The following is a 12,974-nucleotide window of genomic DNA, read 5'->3' on the forward strand; positions in this document are numbered from 1 at the left end:
GTTTGGGGGGTGACCAATAAATAAATAAATAGGCTTTATTTTCTGCGTAACAGGACTACTAAAAATATTATAAAAATATTGAGCTTGAAATCTGCAGATTTACAAGGGTGACCTGGCCGAGAGGTCAGTATAGCACAAGTCTTAATAAATATCACGATTACAATAAACAGATTATAAACAAGAACACAGGCACTGATCAATGGATTCCCATTTATCTGTCATTTAAGAAATGAAATGAGTTATTTATGAGTCATTTTGAGTTCAGGTTGGAGAGTACGGCAGAAGAACTGAACACTCTTTTCCCCCAGTTCAGTCTGAGCAGTCAAATGAAAGATTTTACTGGAGCGTAACGCAGAGTGGCTTGTAGTATTTCAATTCAAATATTTTGTGTTACAGTGACCTCTACCTTGGATGTACGATATGGTAATGAAGCTTGCACAATAATATCGCTACATGGTGTTTGCTCTTCTCACTCTGCCACAGGTTACCTGGCAGAGGCCGATCAACAGTGATGAATCTCCCTGCCTAAGGAGGAAAGGAAGGAAGGAAAGGTAGAAAGAATACCTGGCGGGTGAGAGGAGAGAAAGTTTTTAAGGATTGTACAATTCTTGTTCAACATGCCAAGACCCTTGTGCTGATAATTAGCTTTGTTCCAAACTGCCACCCAGAAAGCAGCAACAAACCCAAAATGAAATCCATCTCCTAACTGCTTTCTTTCCAGGGACGGGCATGGCGGTGCCACCAGAAAACTGGATGCTAGTTTGGGATTGGTGATTTGGTGCCTCAAGTTCAGTAGCCCCACGCCAGGTATGAATCACTGCAATGGGTTGCGGCCCTGTCACAGCGGCTGCAGATCAATGATAATTACCACCTTGACACGAGTACGCTTATTACTGAACAGGATCAGGGACAGGGGCCTGAGCTTGCGGTGGCCGTAGGGCCCGATCGATAGTCCAGGAATAATGGCTCTCTGGGGCCCTAGATTGGACTTTGCCACTAAACAAGCCATTACAGCTGCACGCATGACAGCTTAGGTCTAGATATGCGTCCTAACTCTCCTTCTCCTGGAGGCTTCTCTCTTAGAGCCTGCCTCACTATGGCTCCCACATGCCTCAGTACTCAATCTTGTCATAGACTGTTATGGGCAGGCGAGACATATGCCTCTGGCTCTGAGACGTGTTAACCAGAAGTGAGTGATTATGGGAAGCATGCTGCTACAACACAATGTGCTCCTGTGCAACATGCCGGAGAACGGGGCCTTGCAATGTGACCTGATGATTGCCACTGAGCATAGAGATCAAACACAGCTGCACTGGTGCGTGTTCATGTGTGTATAGTCACACGTAAAACAGACTGCACACAAAAGCAGGGACATAAATGTGAATAAGTGATGCTGATCCGACTATGGCAGCCCTCATCTTCTTTTCTCTTTGATTTCTACCACTTTCCCTCCTCCAGATCCCATGTTTTTTTCCCCTTCTCCTTTTTTAATCTGGTCATACCTGTAATCAGGCTCTGCGACGAGAAACTTCAGAGAATCAATTAGTCCTTGCCTCATCCAGGAGCCAAGACGATTCCTCTCGACTTGAGCCGCAAACTCCTTCTATCAGGAGTCATTCTGCCAGCCTAACACCTAGACTCCTCTCTCCTGAGCCCGGATAGGTTTGACTCTAAGCCTCTAAAACGTTGACAACCCAAAGCGCCTTTCTCTCGGCAAGCCCTAACCGCCTGCCTCACCCCGGCCCCTTCTCCTCTTTCTAATCGTCGTTGCCGCTAAATAAAGAAGGATTTTCTTTTTAACCACAGCACAGAGCTGCACTTAATCTGTGTTATGGCATTTGTATCCACAATTAAATAAACAGTCCATCTACAGAGAACTCAAAGTACATCTTGCACTAACATCTGCTGAGAGTGGCAAATGAGGAGACGCCGATGACGCCAGGCCTCCCGTTGTCCAGGGCAAATTAGCTTGTGGACAATGAAGTTTTTAAATGCCACCACATGGCACATATAAATGCAAACCTGGGACTCTTGTGTGGCTACAGCAAGGCCCTTGAGTGGAGTATGGAACAAACAGAACATTGAAGGGTCAGATTTAATCCCCCCCGCCCCTGCCTTTTGTATTCAGATTAAAGACTAAGGAGGATTTAGAGGAGCCTGAAGTCTCTTGTTAAAAGACTGTGTTCTCCACTTAACCTGCAATTTACCTGTCACTTAAACCCACTGCAGCGATCATCCACACCTCTGCTAATGAAAGGGGCTGTTATGTTTCTGCTTTTATTTTTTTTTTCACAGCGACTGAAGAAAGGCTTTATGTTCACTTGAGCCAATGAAAGTGGCATGATGAATTCCCCGACAGATGCTGATTAAAGCAGTGGCGGTTTGTGAAAGATACTTAACACTTTGGACGTGAACAGAGAGAGCGACAGAGCCAGAGAGAGTCTAACAAACCTGAATTCCCTTCTTGAACAGCTGGACTGACTGTTCTGATGAGGTGTGCACCACATTCTTGCTAAAAACACACTATGAGGCAACTCGACTTGATTTGTATTTTCCAACTCAACTGAACTCATCAATGAAAGATCCCGCGATGGAAACCTGACCTTCTTTTTCCCTTTTCCATAAACCTTTCACCGAGGCCAAGCGTAACATTCATGTGACCCCATACCAAGTCAGTGGAATGACTGAAACTGCCGTCATCTTTCTACCACACCTCATCCATCCGCCCCCCCCCCCCCCCTTCTGTGAGTTGTCTTGCCCTCTGCTGGGCAACCATAACACACTTCTAAATCTTCCTCCAGCCACAGAACTCGCCGGCTCCACAGCAGCAGTAAAGTGGACCATTTGTTTTCACAGCACAGCCAAAAGGAGTAATGGGAGTGATGTTGAGACATTTTCAGCCACTCACTGACGGCCAGTGATCTGTGAGCCTCTCCTGCCCGGTGTGAAAACAAAAGATGCCCACCTAACAACCACACCGCTCTCGATGGAGGTTTACATGAGTATGATATGTCTCTTCATCGTCACACTGGTTAAAACATCCTGATTCATTAGCCTATGTCTTATAACTAACTAAATTTAGAAGCCCTTGCGTAAGACTAAAGGCAGCTTAGGAGCCGTGTGCATTCATTAATATATTAATTCATCTTCTACCGCTTTATCCTCCACAGGAGGTCTGCAGAGGGCGCTGGTCGTCACTCCATCACAGGGCTGCATACTTCTAAATCTCAACAAAGGATGTGATAATGTTTTAGGATGCATTACCTTCTGTGGTCAAGCCACGACTAGGGCCGTGTATCGACCTCCAGTACTTCTGTGGTGTTGAATATCTAAAAATGTGCCGTTGTTTAATGTCAGTTAACGTCCGCGAGCCAATAAACATGCTGCATGAAAGTTTGGGGACGATCTAACAGCAGGAAGTTACTGTTACTGCTTGTTATATGAGTTTGGATATATTAGGGAGACCTAAAGTCAAATATAAGGAACACATGATAGTGCACATAATAAATATGAGAGCAGAAAGTTACTCATCGGCCAGCTAAACTAGGGGTGCTGTGCCAATCTCAGCTGACATAGGGCGATAGGCATGGCACACCCTGGACAGTTCTCCAGTCCATCGCAGGGCCACGTATAGAGACTAAGAACCATTCACTCTCACTCTCACACATCTTTACTAAACCAATTGCATGAAATTGGTATCGAAAAAGTATTCAGGAATCACTATCAAAGTTTAGATATCAATATCAATACCAATGATGTCTATCAAAAATGTAATCAATACCCGGACCAAGCCACAAAACAGTGTGGAGGAGCATGATGGAGATGAAGGAGATCATTTTTTCACCTGGTTGATGTGAAACTGTCAAAAACAGACAGCAGAACTCTTTCAGTGAGGTCAACATGAAGAGCGGGAGCAAAAACAAAAATCAATCTCCTGCTGCCCTTCATTTCCTCGTGTTTAAAAGGACCAATGTCTGGTCTTTATTTTTAGAACTTTTACCTTCCTATTTCCACTGCTCACTCTCCCCTCCCATGCAAGACAGTTCCCCCTGGTCCATGAGAGTTGCCTTCTTTATTCTGAAGCCCACCTGTCTGTCTGTCTGTCTGTCTGCCTGCACATCAAACCCATCCCCGGTGGGCTTCTGTGTTAAACTCCAAAGTTAAAACCCATTACTGAGCTATCAGCCCGCTTGTAATGCTGTCTAATGACCTCATTTCCCTAAGTGTCAGCCCTGTCAGTCACCAGAGGCCCTGTCAGCTCGGCCGTCCATGTCCGAGGGCCCAGCTTGCTCAAAGGCATCGCAGCCACCGCGGTCACTGCAGACACCACATCGCAGCCTGTTCTCATCAAAAACAGGATAGAATGCTCAATCTCTGAAAATATGTCATGGCAAAGTGACTGGGGACACCGGGGGTAAGAGACTTTAGAATGAAAGACCCGAGTATTTCATTTACCATATCCACTCTATTAGTCTGAGCGGCACAGTCAATCAGGGCCCCATTTTGATTCGAGAGGAGTCGGGGGACAGAACTGGGACACGGTAAAATGGCTGATGGTCATGGCATGGCTATTCCAGCTCTGCCAAGCGCAGTCTGACGACTTACGTGTACGTACCGCAGGAGTCTCGCTTTGTCTTTAGTTGTTGATGAAAGAGAAAAGCGTGAGCAAGTGCAGAAAGGTTTAGAGCTGGAGTGGGTAGCAGCTGAATGTGTGAGCGTGTTTGCAGGTCTGTGTGTTCACTGTCTGCTTACTGGGTCTCCCAGTTGTAGCCCTTTGTGAAATGATTTGGTAAATATGGAATGGGGCCCCTAGGCCACACAGGCCCAGCCCCTCTTTAGGAGTGGATAATTGACTCCTTTGCCTCCTTGATAATTCATTGCTTGCATATGCCAGCTAATACATCAACTGAAAGCGGGCTCCGGTCCCCATCTCCCTTGACACATACACACACACACACACACACACACGTTTGCACAGTTATTCTTCTTAGGACACTGCATTGGCTCTGATTCATCTGGACAGCCTAAACAAAGTATTATCCCTAACCTTAACCATAACCAGTTCATGCCTAACTCTAACCTTAACCTATAACCACAATTCAAATCTTAGCCCTAACTCCTCAGACATGAGGTTCTGCCTCATTAGGACCAGGTTTTGGTCTCCATGGGGGCTACTGGTCCTGACATAATCAGTGTGTATGCCAGAAAAATGTCCTAAAGAGGTAACAAATATAAGCACACACACACACACACACACACACACATACAGCGCGAGCATAACCAGCATGCATAAAAATGGGGATGACAAATAGGAGCACTTCTAGATGTATAAATGAATTATGTCTCCTAAATACCTTGAGCAGAGGCGACTGTCAGACGCTGTCTGTTTTTAATCTGTGACAAAATATGAGCAGCTCCGAGTTAAAGGGAGGGAGCAGGGCTGCAGGAGAATGAGGCGAGAAATGAACGAGCAATCAGGCCATTAACACGCGGCGTCTGATTCAGCTTTGGTGGACATCTGCACATTTATCATGAGATGGAAATATATTGCCCCTCCACCACCCCCACCCTTTCTTGTCATTTTAATGCAGCCCCTTCCACTGAGATAGATTAGGATTATTCCAACAAGACACCAGATATCATTTGTTTTACAGCAGCTGAGTCAGCACTCAACAACAGTCATTAGGAACCGGCCGTTAATTCAAGGAAGTGAACGGAAGGATAAAATAAAATTGATGGCACTTGATTTTAAGAGGTGTAATATTTAATGTCTGCTCTGTCCGATGACTGTGGAAAGAAACATAGCTTGTACAAAGAGCAGGAGCCGAGTCTGTGATGAAAGTACAGCGGTCACTCAACTAGTGATGACTATGTTCACAGACAAGGCCAAAGACACCGTGACCCTGTTATTGTTCTATCATAGCTTTCTGATTTCTGCTAATGTAGTGTATTACCTGTGGGGAATGTTTAATTCAGGTTCAGGGCCACAGGAGGATCACTGCAGAGCAGCCAGGCTCTCTGATCAAGCACAGCAAAGAGGTCACGATACATTCTTTGCACCCAGTCATTGAAAAATAATTATAATTCGATTCCCGAGACTAAATTACAGTTCAAGGTGGGACTAAACAAAATATATGAGCACTCAGTCCAATGTTCTCTTAATGCCTGTCCAAAGCCCGGCGTAAAACTTTGGAAAAATCAAATATACTGTATGAAAACAGTGATAGGGTAAGATGGAGGCAGGTGATCCACTGTGGCAGAAGACCAGAGAAAAAGAGAGTCCATACAACATATTTGTTAATATACTTGCTTCACAGACAAATTCACACAATAACAAATCAATGGAGGCCTTTATTTTATATTTTAACACGTGAATTCTCCAGCATCTCAAAATGACGCCCCCCGTTCACTCAAACTGTAATTAATCAATGAATGTACCAATACATTTAATTCAAATAAAAAGTTTAGATAAGTGCACTTTTTTATTTTTCGGGGTAAATTTAGATCTGGTGCACACTCTGATGTGATATTAAGGTCAAGATAGTGATTGATTATTGGTGTACACTAAGTATCCTTAAGTGTTTTCACTGCGCCCACAGACCACACACAGTTGAGAACCAAAGGTAAAAGGAGAAGACTTTCCCCTTCTTTATTGTAATGTCCTTTAAACATAGACAAAACAGCTTTAGTGTCATATTGTGCACATGCTCTTTATAATTCTGTACAGTGGGATAAAAACCAACCTTTTCATTTTGTTACTTTATCATCGGCAGCTGACTCAGAAAGACAGTGTGAAGGGCGATGCTGCCCTCTAGTGCCACAACACAGTATTGGGAACTTTGAAATGCATCACTTCCCTCTGTGTGGTTTGATTATTGATCATTATTTAGAATCAATGCATGCACTCCAAATTAGAAGCAAGCATGGGGAAGTCTTTACATTTGTTATCTGGATCACCAGCAGAAAAAAAATGACACCAACTTTAATGTTGTTTTTTTGTTTTTGATTTTTTAATGGTAAGTTTCTCTATAAATGTCTAATTTGGAGAGAAAGTAGTTCTTCATGTGGCTCTTCTACAGTTTGGCCTCTGGGCTGTGTTGTAACCCTCGTACACTGACAGCTGCAGCTCTAAGGAGAACAGGTTTCTCATCCTTATGGTTCACAGTGTGATCATGACCCTGCTTTACCTGACTTTGTTAAATGGCCTAATGATAATTACGTCGACCTCAGTGTGTCATAAACAACAACAAAAATAATTCCGAACTATAGACATGGCATTGATCACAGAGCCAGGGTCATCTATGGTGAAGACATCCACACTGTGGACTCCTATAAATACCCTGGAACAGTGTTTGATTCTTTTGATTGATATAACACTGCGTTTACTGTCAAGCATTGGCAACAGAGATTTCCCTTCACGAGGAAGCAAGAGAACGCTTTGTTCTTTCTGCTGTCAGGTTACTAACCTTTGACACTTTTGAATGATTAGCTTTGTCATTTACTTTATTGCACAGTAGGAGGCCACATGGTTGGTGTCACTGTTTCCTCCCACAGTCCAAAAACATGCAGATTTTGTGATAATTTGGCAAATTGTGTGAGTGTGAGAGTGGATGGTTGTTTGTTTGTGTGGCCCTGTGACGGACTGGTGTTCTGTCCAGGGTGAACCCCGCCTTTCACCCTGTGTCAGCTGGGATTGGCACCAGCGCCCCCTGTGACCCTCATGTGGAGGATAAAGTGGTTGAAGACGAATTGATTGCTGATGATTTTTACCTTAGTTATCTTGCTGTCCTTCACTGATCTCTGTTTGCTTATTGATCTTTTCCCCCTGTAGAATTACGTGTTGCTTTTGTGATTGTCAATGTGGTAAGGTACAAATGAATTGCCTGATTCTGAACATTTATATGAACTTAGAGGGTCTACTGTCATAAGACTGAGGACCGAGTGTCTGTCAATGGAGCTGCTGTCTTTATTTGGGTATAATTGTATCCATAAATCATGTGACGAGTTCTCTCATTCAACACGTTCCTCTTTGTGATGTTCGATAATGACTTTGTGTATTGTGACTCATTCAGCTCTCATCGACACTTGTGTGATTAAGAACCATCGGCCTTGCAATCAGCATCATTACAGTTGCTTGTCATTACTCTAATGAGCGAGGTGGAATAAAATTAATTAACATTGGCTGGCAAATTACCATAATTTTGTCGACGGCTTTCACTCACAGGGATATTCACAGTGTTGTGTTAAAATGAATCCAACAGAATTGCTGAGGGTGGTGTGACTCTGACCGGATTATTAAAATGTAATTTAATCTCATGCTGCACATATACTGCTCACAGTACATGGTGTATAAGCGGAGTTTGTCTCATTGGTCAGAGAAACAAGACTGCTACTGTAAAATGAATTACCTTCACTCTGAGCTCGCTGACGTGAAATATGACGCACTAAACTGACAAAGTTGGAATCTGTTCTCATTTCTTTTGGTTGAGCAGGGGGTTATTGTCACAGTAGTGGGTTGTTTTTTTTGGTGGTTGTGAAAAGGAAGGATCCCCACGGAGCGTCTTCAGCAGTGGGGACAAGCAGAGGCAGGGGCCAGGATGATGACTTATTCTGCTTTTCAACAGAATGCGTTATTTTCCTTTTCACCTGTAAAACCCCTCAGATATCGAGGAAATACGGGAAACATGTAGTTTTAAAATAACAAGAGAGTATTCACTGTGATCTATCATTACACTTGTACAATAGTGCAATCTTAAATTCTTAAAATTCTGAAGTAGAACCCTAACTAGTATGACAACCTATTTCATGTCCAAAAATATCTGCAGTGAAAAAAGGTCTGTTACTCCAACGTTTATTTGAGACATACATGCTATAAACTAAACGTTCTAAAACCACTTTTTTTTCCTCTGAGCACAATCTGACAGGGACATTTTTACTGAATTATTATAATAAGTACCGCTGGTACTGACATTTTGTACAAGAATGAATCATCCTCGTCATTAGACGAGAGGTCGTTGTCTTTAGGTGAATATGAACAAAGCTGGTATGATTCCGCTAAAATCCTCCACAATCAAAATGATGAGACGGGAAACGGCACAGACTTGAATATGATGAGCGTAAAATTGGACATTAACAGTTAAAAGCAGCTGTGCTCGGAATAACTTCCATTGTGTCGTTCTCCAGAGCAGTATGACCTCACTGTCACATCAGTAAAAATGAGCTCGGGTTGCCAAGACATGTCATCGTCTAATGTATAAATAATAAATGAATACAACTCTCACTGGATAACTTAAGGAACTGTGTAGCCATTCATAAAAAAAAAAATGATTTAAACCTTAATTACACCTTAATTACAACCAGCACCAGCTGTTCTGTTATCTTTTCCAGTGGTCGACTTGTGTGTATTGAGCACAGTGTGTGTGTGTGTGTGTGTGTGTGTGTGTTTCGCCGTGTTTGTGGACAGCAGATGTAATGCTGAGTAAACAGGGCTTTCGCGAGCAGCTGTTTGGTTAGATGGTTCAAAGTGATGGGCAACATGTTTGGAAGGGGCTGTTTGCACTGCAGTCACTGGCTTCTCTCAGATAACCAATGCATTCTATTCACAACCTGTGTTTCTCACCAGTATGTTTGTCCTATTGTTTGTTTTGTGCAACGCTCCTTTAAACCTCAGACAGTAACTTACGGTCAAGTAAAATTTGAGCTTTATTTATAAAGAAAAGTACAGACAACCCGAAACATGCACTAACATCTGTATAATAACTGATCATCGTGGCACTACAACATGACATTATACTGACTGTTTTGAAGTTAAAAACACACATTTGTGCCTGGAAATCCATTATCTCAAATCTCAGGGTCACATACATATGCACAATAAAAATAAAGATATAATAACACTTATGTCAGGTGTGAATACAAAAAAAAATGAGGCTAAGAACAGTTTCATCTTCTGTTCCCATTCACACAGTGACGTGCATTGATGATTCACAGTTGATCCCTAACACATGAACATAATAAGATAATCTGCCTTAACACATTGTTTTGCACAGCAGTAAGAACACACACAGGCACTTAGATCACGGTATCATCATCATCATCGCTTGTTTCCGTTTCTGGCAAATCAATATACACTCACCGCTTTTACGTACAACTGTTCAATTTCTAGTTAATGCAAATATCTAATGAGCCAGTCACATGGCAGCAACTTAATGCATGTAGGCATGCAGACATCGAGACAACCTGCCAGAGTTCACTGAGCATCCGAATGAGGAAGAAAGGTATAAATAGATAGCTTTGAACGTGTGAAGAGTATTTCAGGAACTGCTGATCTTCTGGGATTTTCACACACAACCATCACTAATGTCAGATAATGATTCAAAAAGAGAAAACATCCAGTCAGTGAGCAGCACTTCTCTGTGAATGTGATAGAAAGACAACAGTAACCCACAACAGTTACTAAGATTAGCACTTAAGAGAGGCAGAAAACCATCTCTGATCACACGGCACATCAGACCTTGAAGCACATGAGCTACTGCAGCAGACGACCACACCAGGTACCACTTTATTGTCCAGTGTACCTAATAAAATGGTCAATAAATATGTTCATATCATCATCATGCTATAATAAATATAAGAATAATAAGACATTGTGTTTATATAGTATACGATACTCAAAGGCACTTTACAGAAATCATAATACATAACGGATTACAGATTAACAGTCCGCTGGCTCTTTATCAGGATACTGGTTCTGCAGGTTTATACGTGACCAGTTCTGTGAATCCCTGCAGACAGGCTGAAGTCCACACTATGTGGAGGAAGTCTTGTGAGCAGGCAGCGTTAGTATGGGAGTGCTCTCCTTGCTGTCAGAGGTCTCAGATTTGTGCAGCTCACTGGTGTCATCCTGGCAGGCAGGTAGAGCGGCATCTCCCCCCTGACTGGAGCCGGACTTGTGAGAGGTGCTGGGGGAGTTGGTGGGGCTGAGCTGAACGGCTGTGGTGTCCTGCAGCGTGTGCTCGCTTGTCTCCATCTCAAATGCCGCAGTACCCATTCGCATCAACCCCCACTTTTCAGCGCCTTTAGCCTTGTTGGCCATTTGGGCCCGAGGTCTCCTGCTGACCACGCAGCAGGCCGTGAAGAAGGCCAACGCTATCAGCAAAAGAAGAGGCCCAATGATGATGGGAGGGTTACCAGTAGGGACGAAGGTGCCAAAGGCAAAAGCTCCCACCAGGGTGATGTTAATGCCAGCCAGCATGATGCACAGGCCACAGGCACAGCACAGAGCCGGGGAGGGCAAGCTCTGGTGCCGCAGAGCACGCTGCTGCGTGACCCTCTTCGGAGCAGATGGTCTGGAGGTCTTTTCAGGAAGTACCATGTCTAATGAAGAGCTCTGAGAAACAAATAGAGACTGTTTTATCACCGGAGTCAAAAACCTTTCATGACTTATTTGCTATTTTACCACCATAGAAGTCCGTGTACATTTGTTCAAACTGGGGGGAGGAACCATAAAAACCCATTTGAGCTCAAACTATGCAGACTACAAGTGTATCAGACCATCTCAAGTAATTACTGTAAGGTCCAGCAGAGGGCGCATTTTGAATGCCTCCTTGGTCCATCAGAAAAATGGACAAAAGGACAATGATGTTTTGTTGTTCTGATGTAAAAAATGTAGAACACAAGCAAAATAAAGCATCGTCCTTAGCTGACAATCATGAATCCAAAGCATCTAAACAACTGTGTGTGGAAGTATCACAGGTTCTACACTGCAGACATAAAGTAACCAACAAATCTGCTGACTAAACCATGGGGAGTGTGGACATTTTGGCTGGTCCTCACATTCTGTCAAATTGTCTATGGTTAGGGTAAGGGCCTAGGGCAGGGGTCTCAAACTCGGTCTAGTTTGGTCAGTCAGGGGTCGGTCAAGTGAAAAAAAAGTCAAACTTTTTGACTAATATTTATAATGATATTTCACATAATTTCAAAATAAAGTGTTTGTTTTGACATGGAAAGATGCAAAATGAATCCAGTAATAAAAAAACATACAGCAATAACTCATTATAACTTGATATTAAGTGGTAGAAATTGATAGGGGGGTCTTCACTACAAATGATGCACAAACATGTGTGGAGGGTGTTTGAATATCTTTGAAGGAAAAGTGTGTCCTGTAATATTTATTCAATCTTGTTTTGTTTTTGTTTTCGTGTCCTGACATTTGTAAATGAAACTGTGAAACTGTGAATGCCCCCCACATTCCTAGTAATGCCCCTGCACAGCATACAACCCCAAATATATCCAACAATCTCTAACTTGACAAACGTATCATTATAATCATTACTTCTGAGAGAGAGGATGATGATGATGATGATGATGATGAAGAAGAAGAAAGTGTGTGACCTTTGACTAAGATAAAAATACATGAATAATTTTCCTGCAAAAAAAAAAGTTCTACAGCAAAAGCAAAACGTGTCATGCGTGAAACAAAGTGCAGTAATTCCTCGTGTTAACGCTGATTAAGAAGCTGAGGCGACACAGAAATCATATGTTCTTGCATGTCACGTTGCCACACTTCAGTAAACATTAACATAGTGTTTTCACGGAGCCACTTACATTCGTTCAGACTCATAATAATCCAGTGCAGTGTTCTCCCGTGGTTCCACCGTCCATCCTGTTGGACAGGAGCTGGAGGTGAGAGCAGGTCTCTGTTCTTCAGCAGCAGCAGCAGCAGAATGAGCTGCTGCTGCTGCTGCTGCGGGAGCTCCTGCTCACACACACCACATGCTATGAAGACAGACAGCCACTGGGGGCGCTGTAGAGGACAGCTCAATCAAACCAGTGAAGTGATTAAAGGCACATAATGTAAGAACTGTAATTATATGTGTTTTATGTAATCCATTTCTTACACAGACTTAAAGGAACCATGTTTAAAGTATATTTGTATTTTTGCATATTCACAGTTTATGGCCCCGTGATGGACT

General features: G+C 43.0%; 1 protein-coding gene across 1 annotated transcript; it reads right to left on the reverse strand.

The window, feature by feature from the left end:
- Window positions 1-9,711: 9,711 nt before the first annotated feature.
- On the reverse strand, window positions 9,712-12,714 carry LOC131465913 (transmembrane protein 275-like). The gene is made up of 2 exons (XM_058638870.1): window positions 12,607-12,714; window positions 9,712-11,389 (listed from the first exon to the last, which is right to left on the reverse strand). The coding sequence occupies exon 2, from the start codon at window positions 11,372-11,374 to the stop codon at window positions 10,808-10,810; it is 567 nt and encodes a 188-aa protein (XP_058494853.1). The 5' UTR covers window positions 11,375-11,389; window positions 12,607-12,714; the 3' UTR covers window positions 9,712-10,807.
- Window positions 12,715-12,974: the final 260 nt, after the last annotated feature.

This window comes from Solea solea, chromosome 9 (assembly GCF_958295425.1).
Source record: "Solea solea chromosome 9, fSolSol10.1, whole genome shotgun sequence".
In the NCBI taxonomy this organism is placed as follows: Eukaryota; Metazoa; Chordata; class Actinopteri; order Pleuronectiformes; family Soleidae; genus Solea; species Solea solea.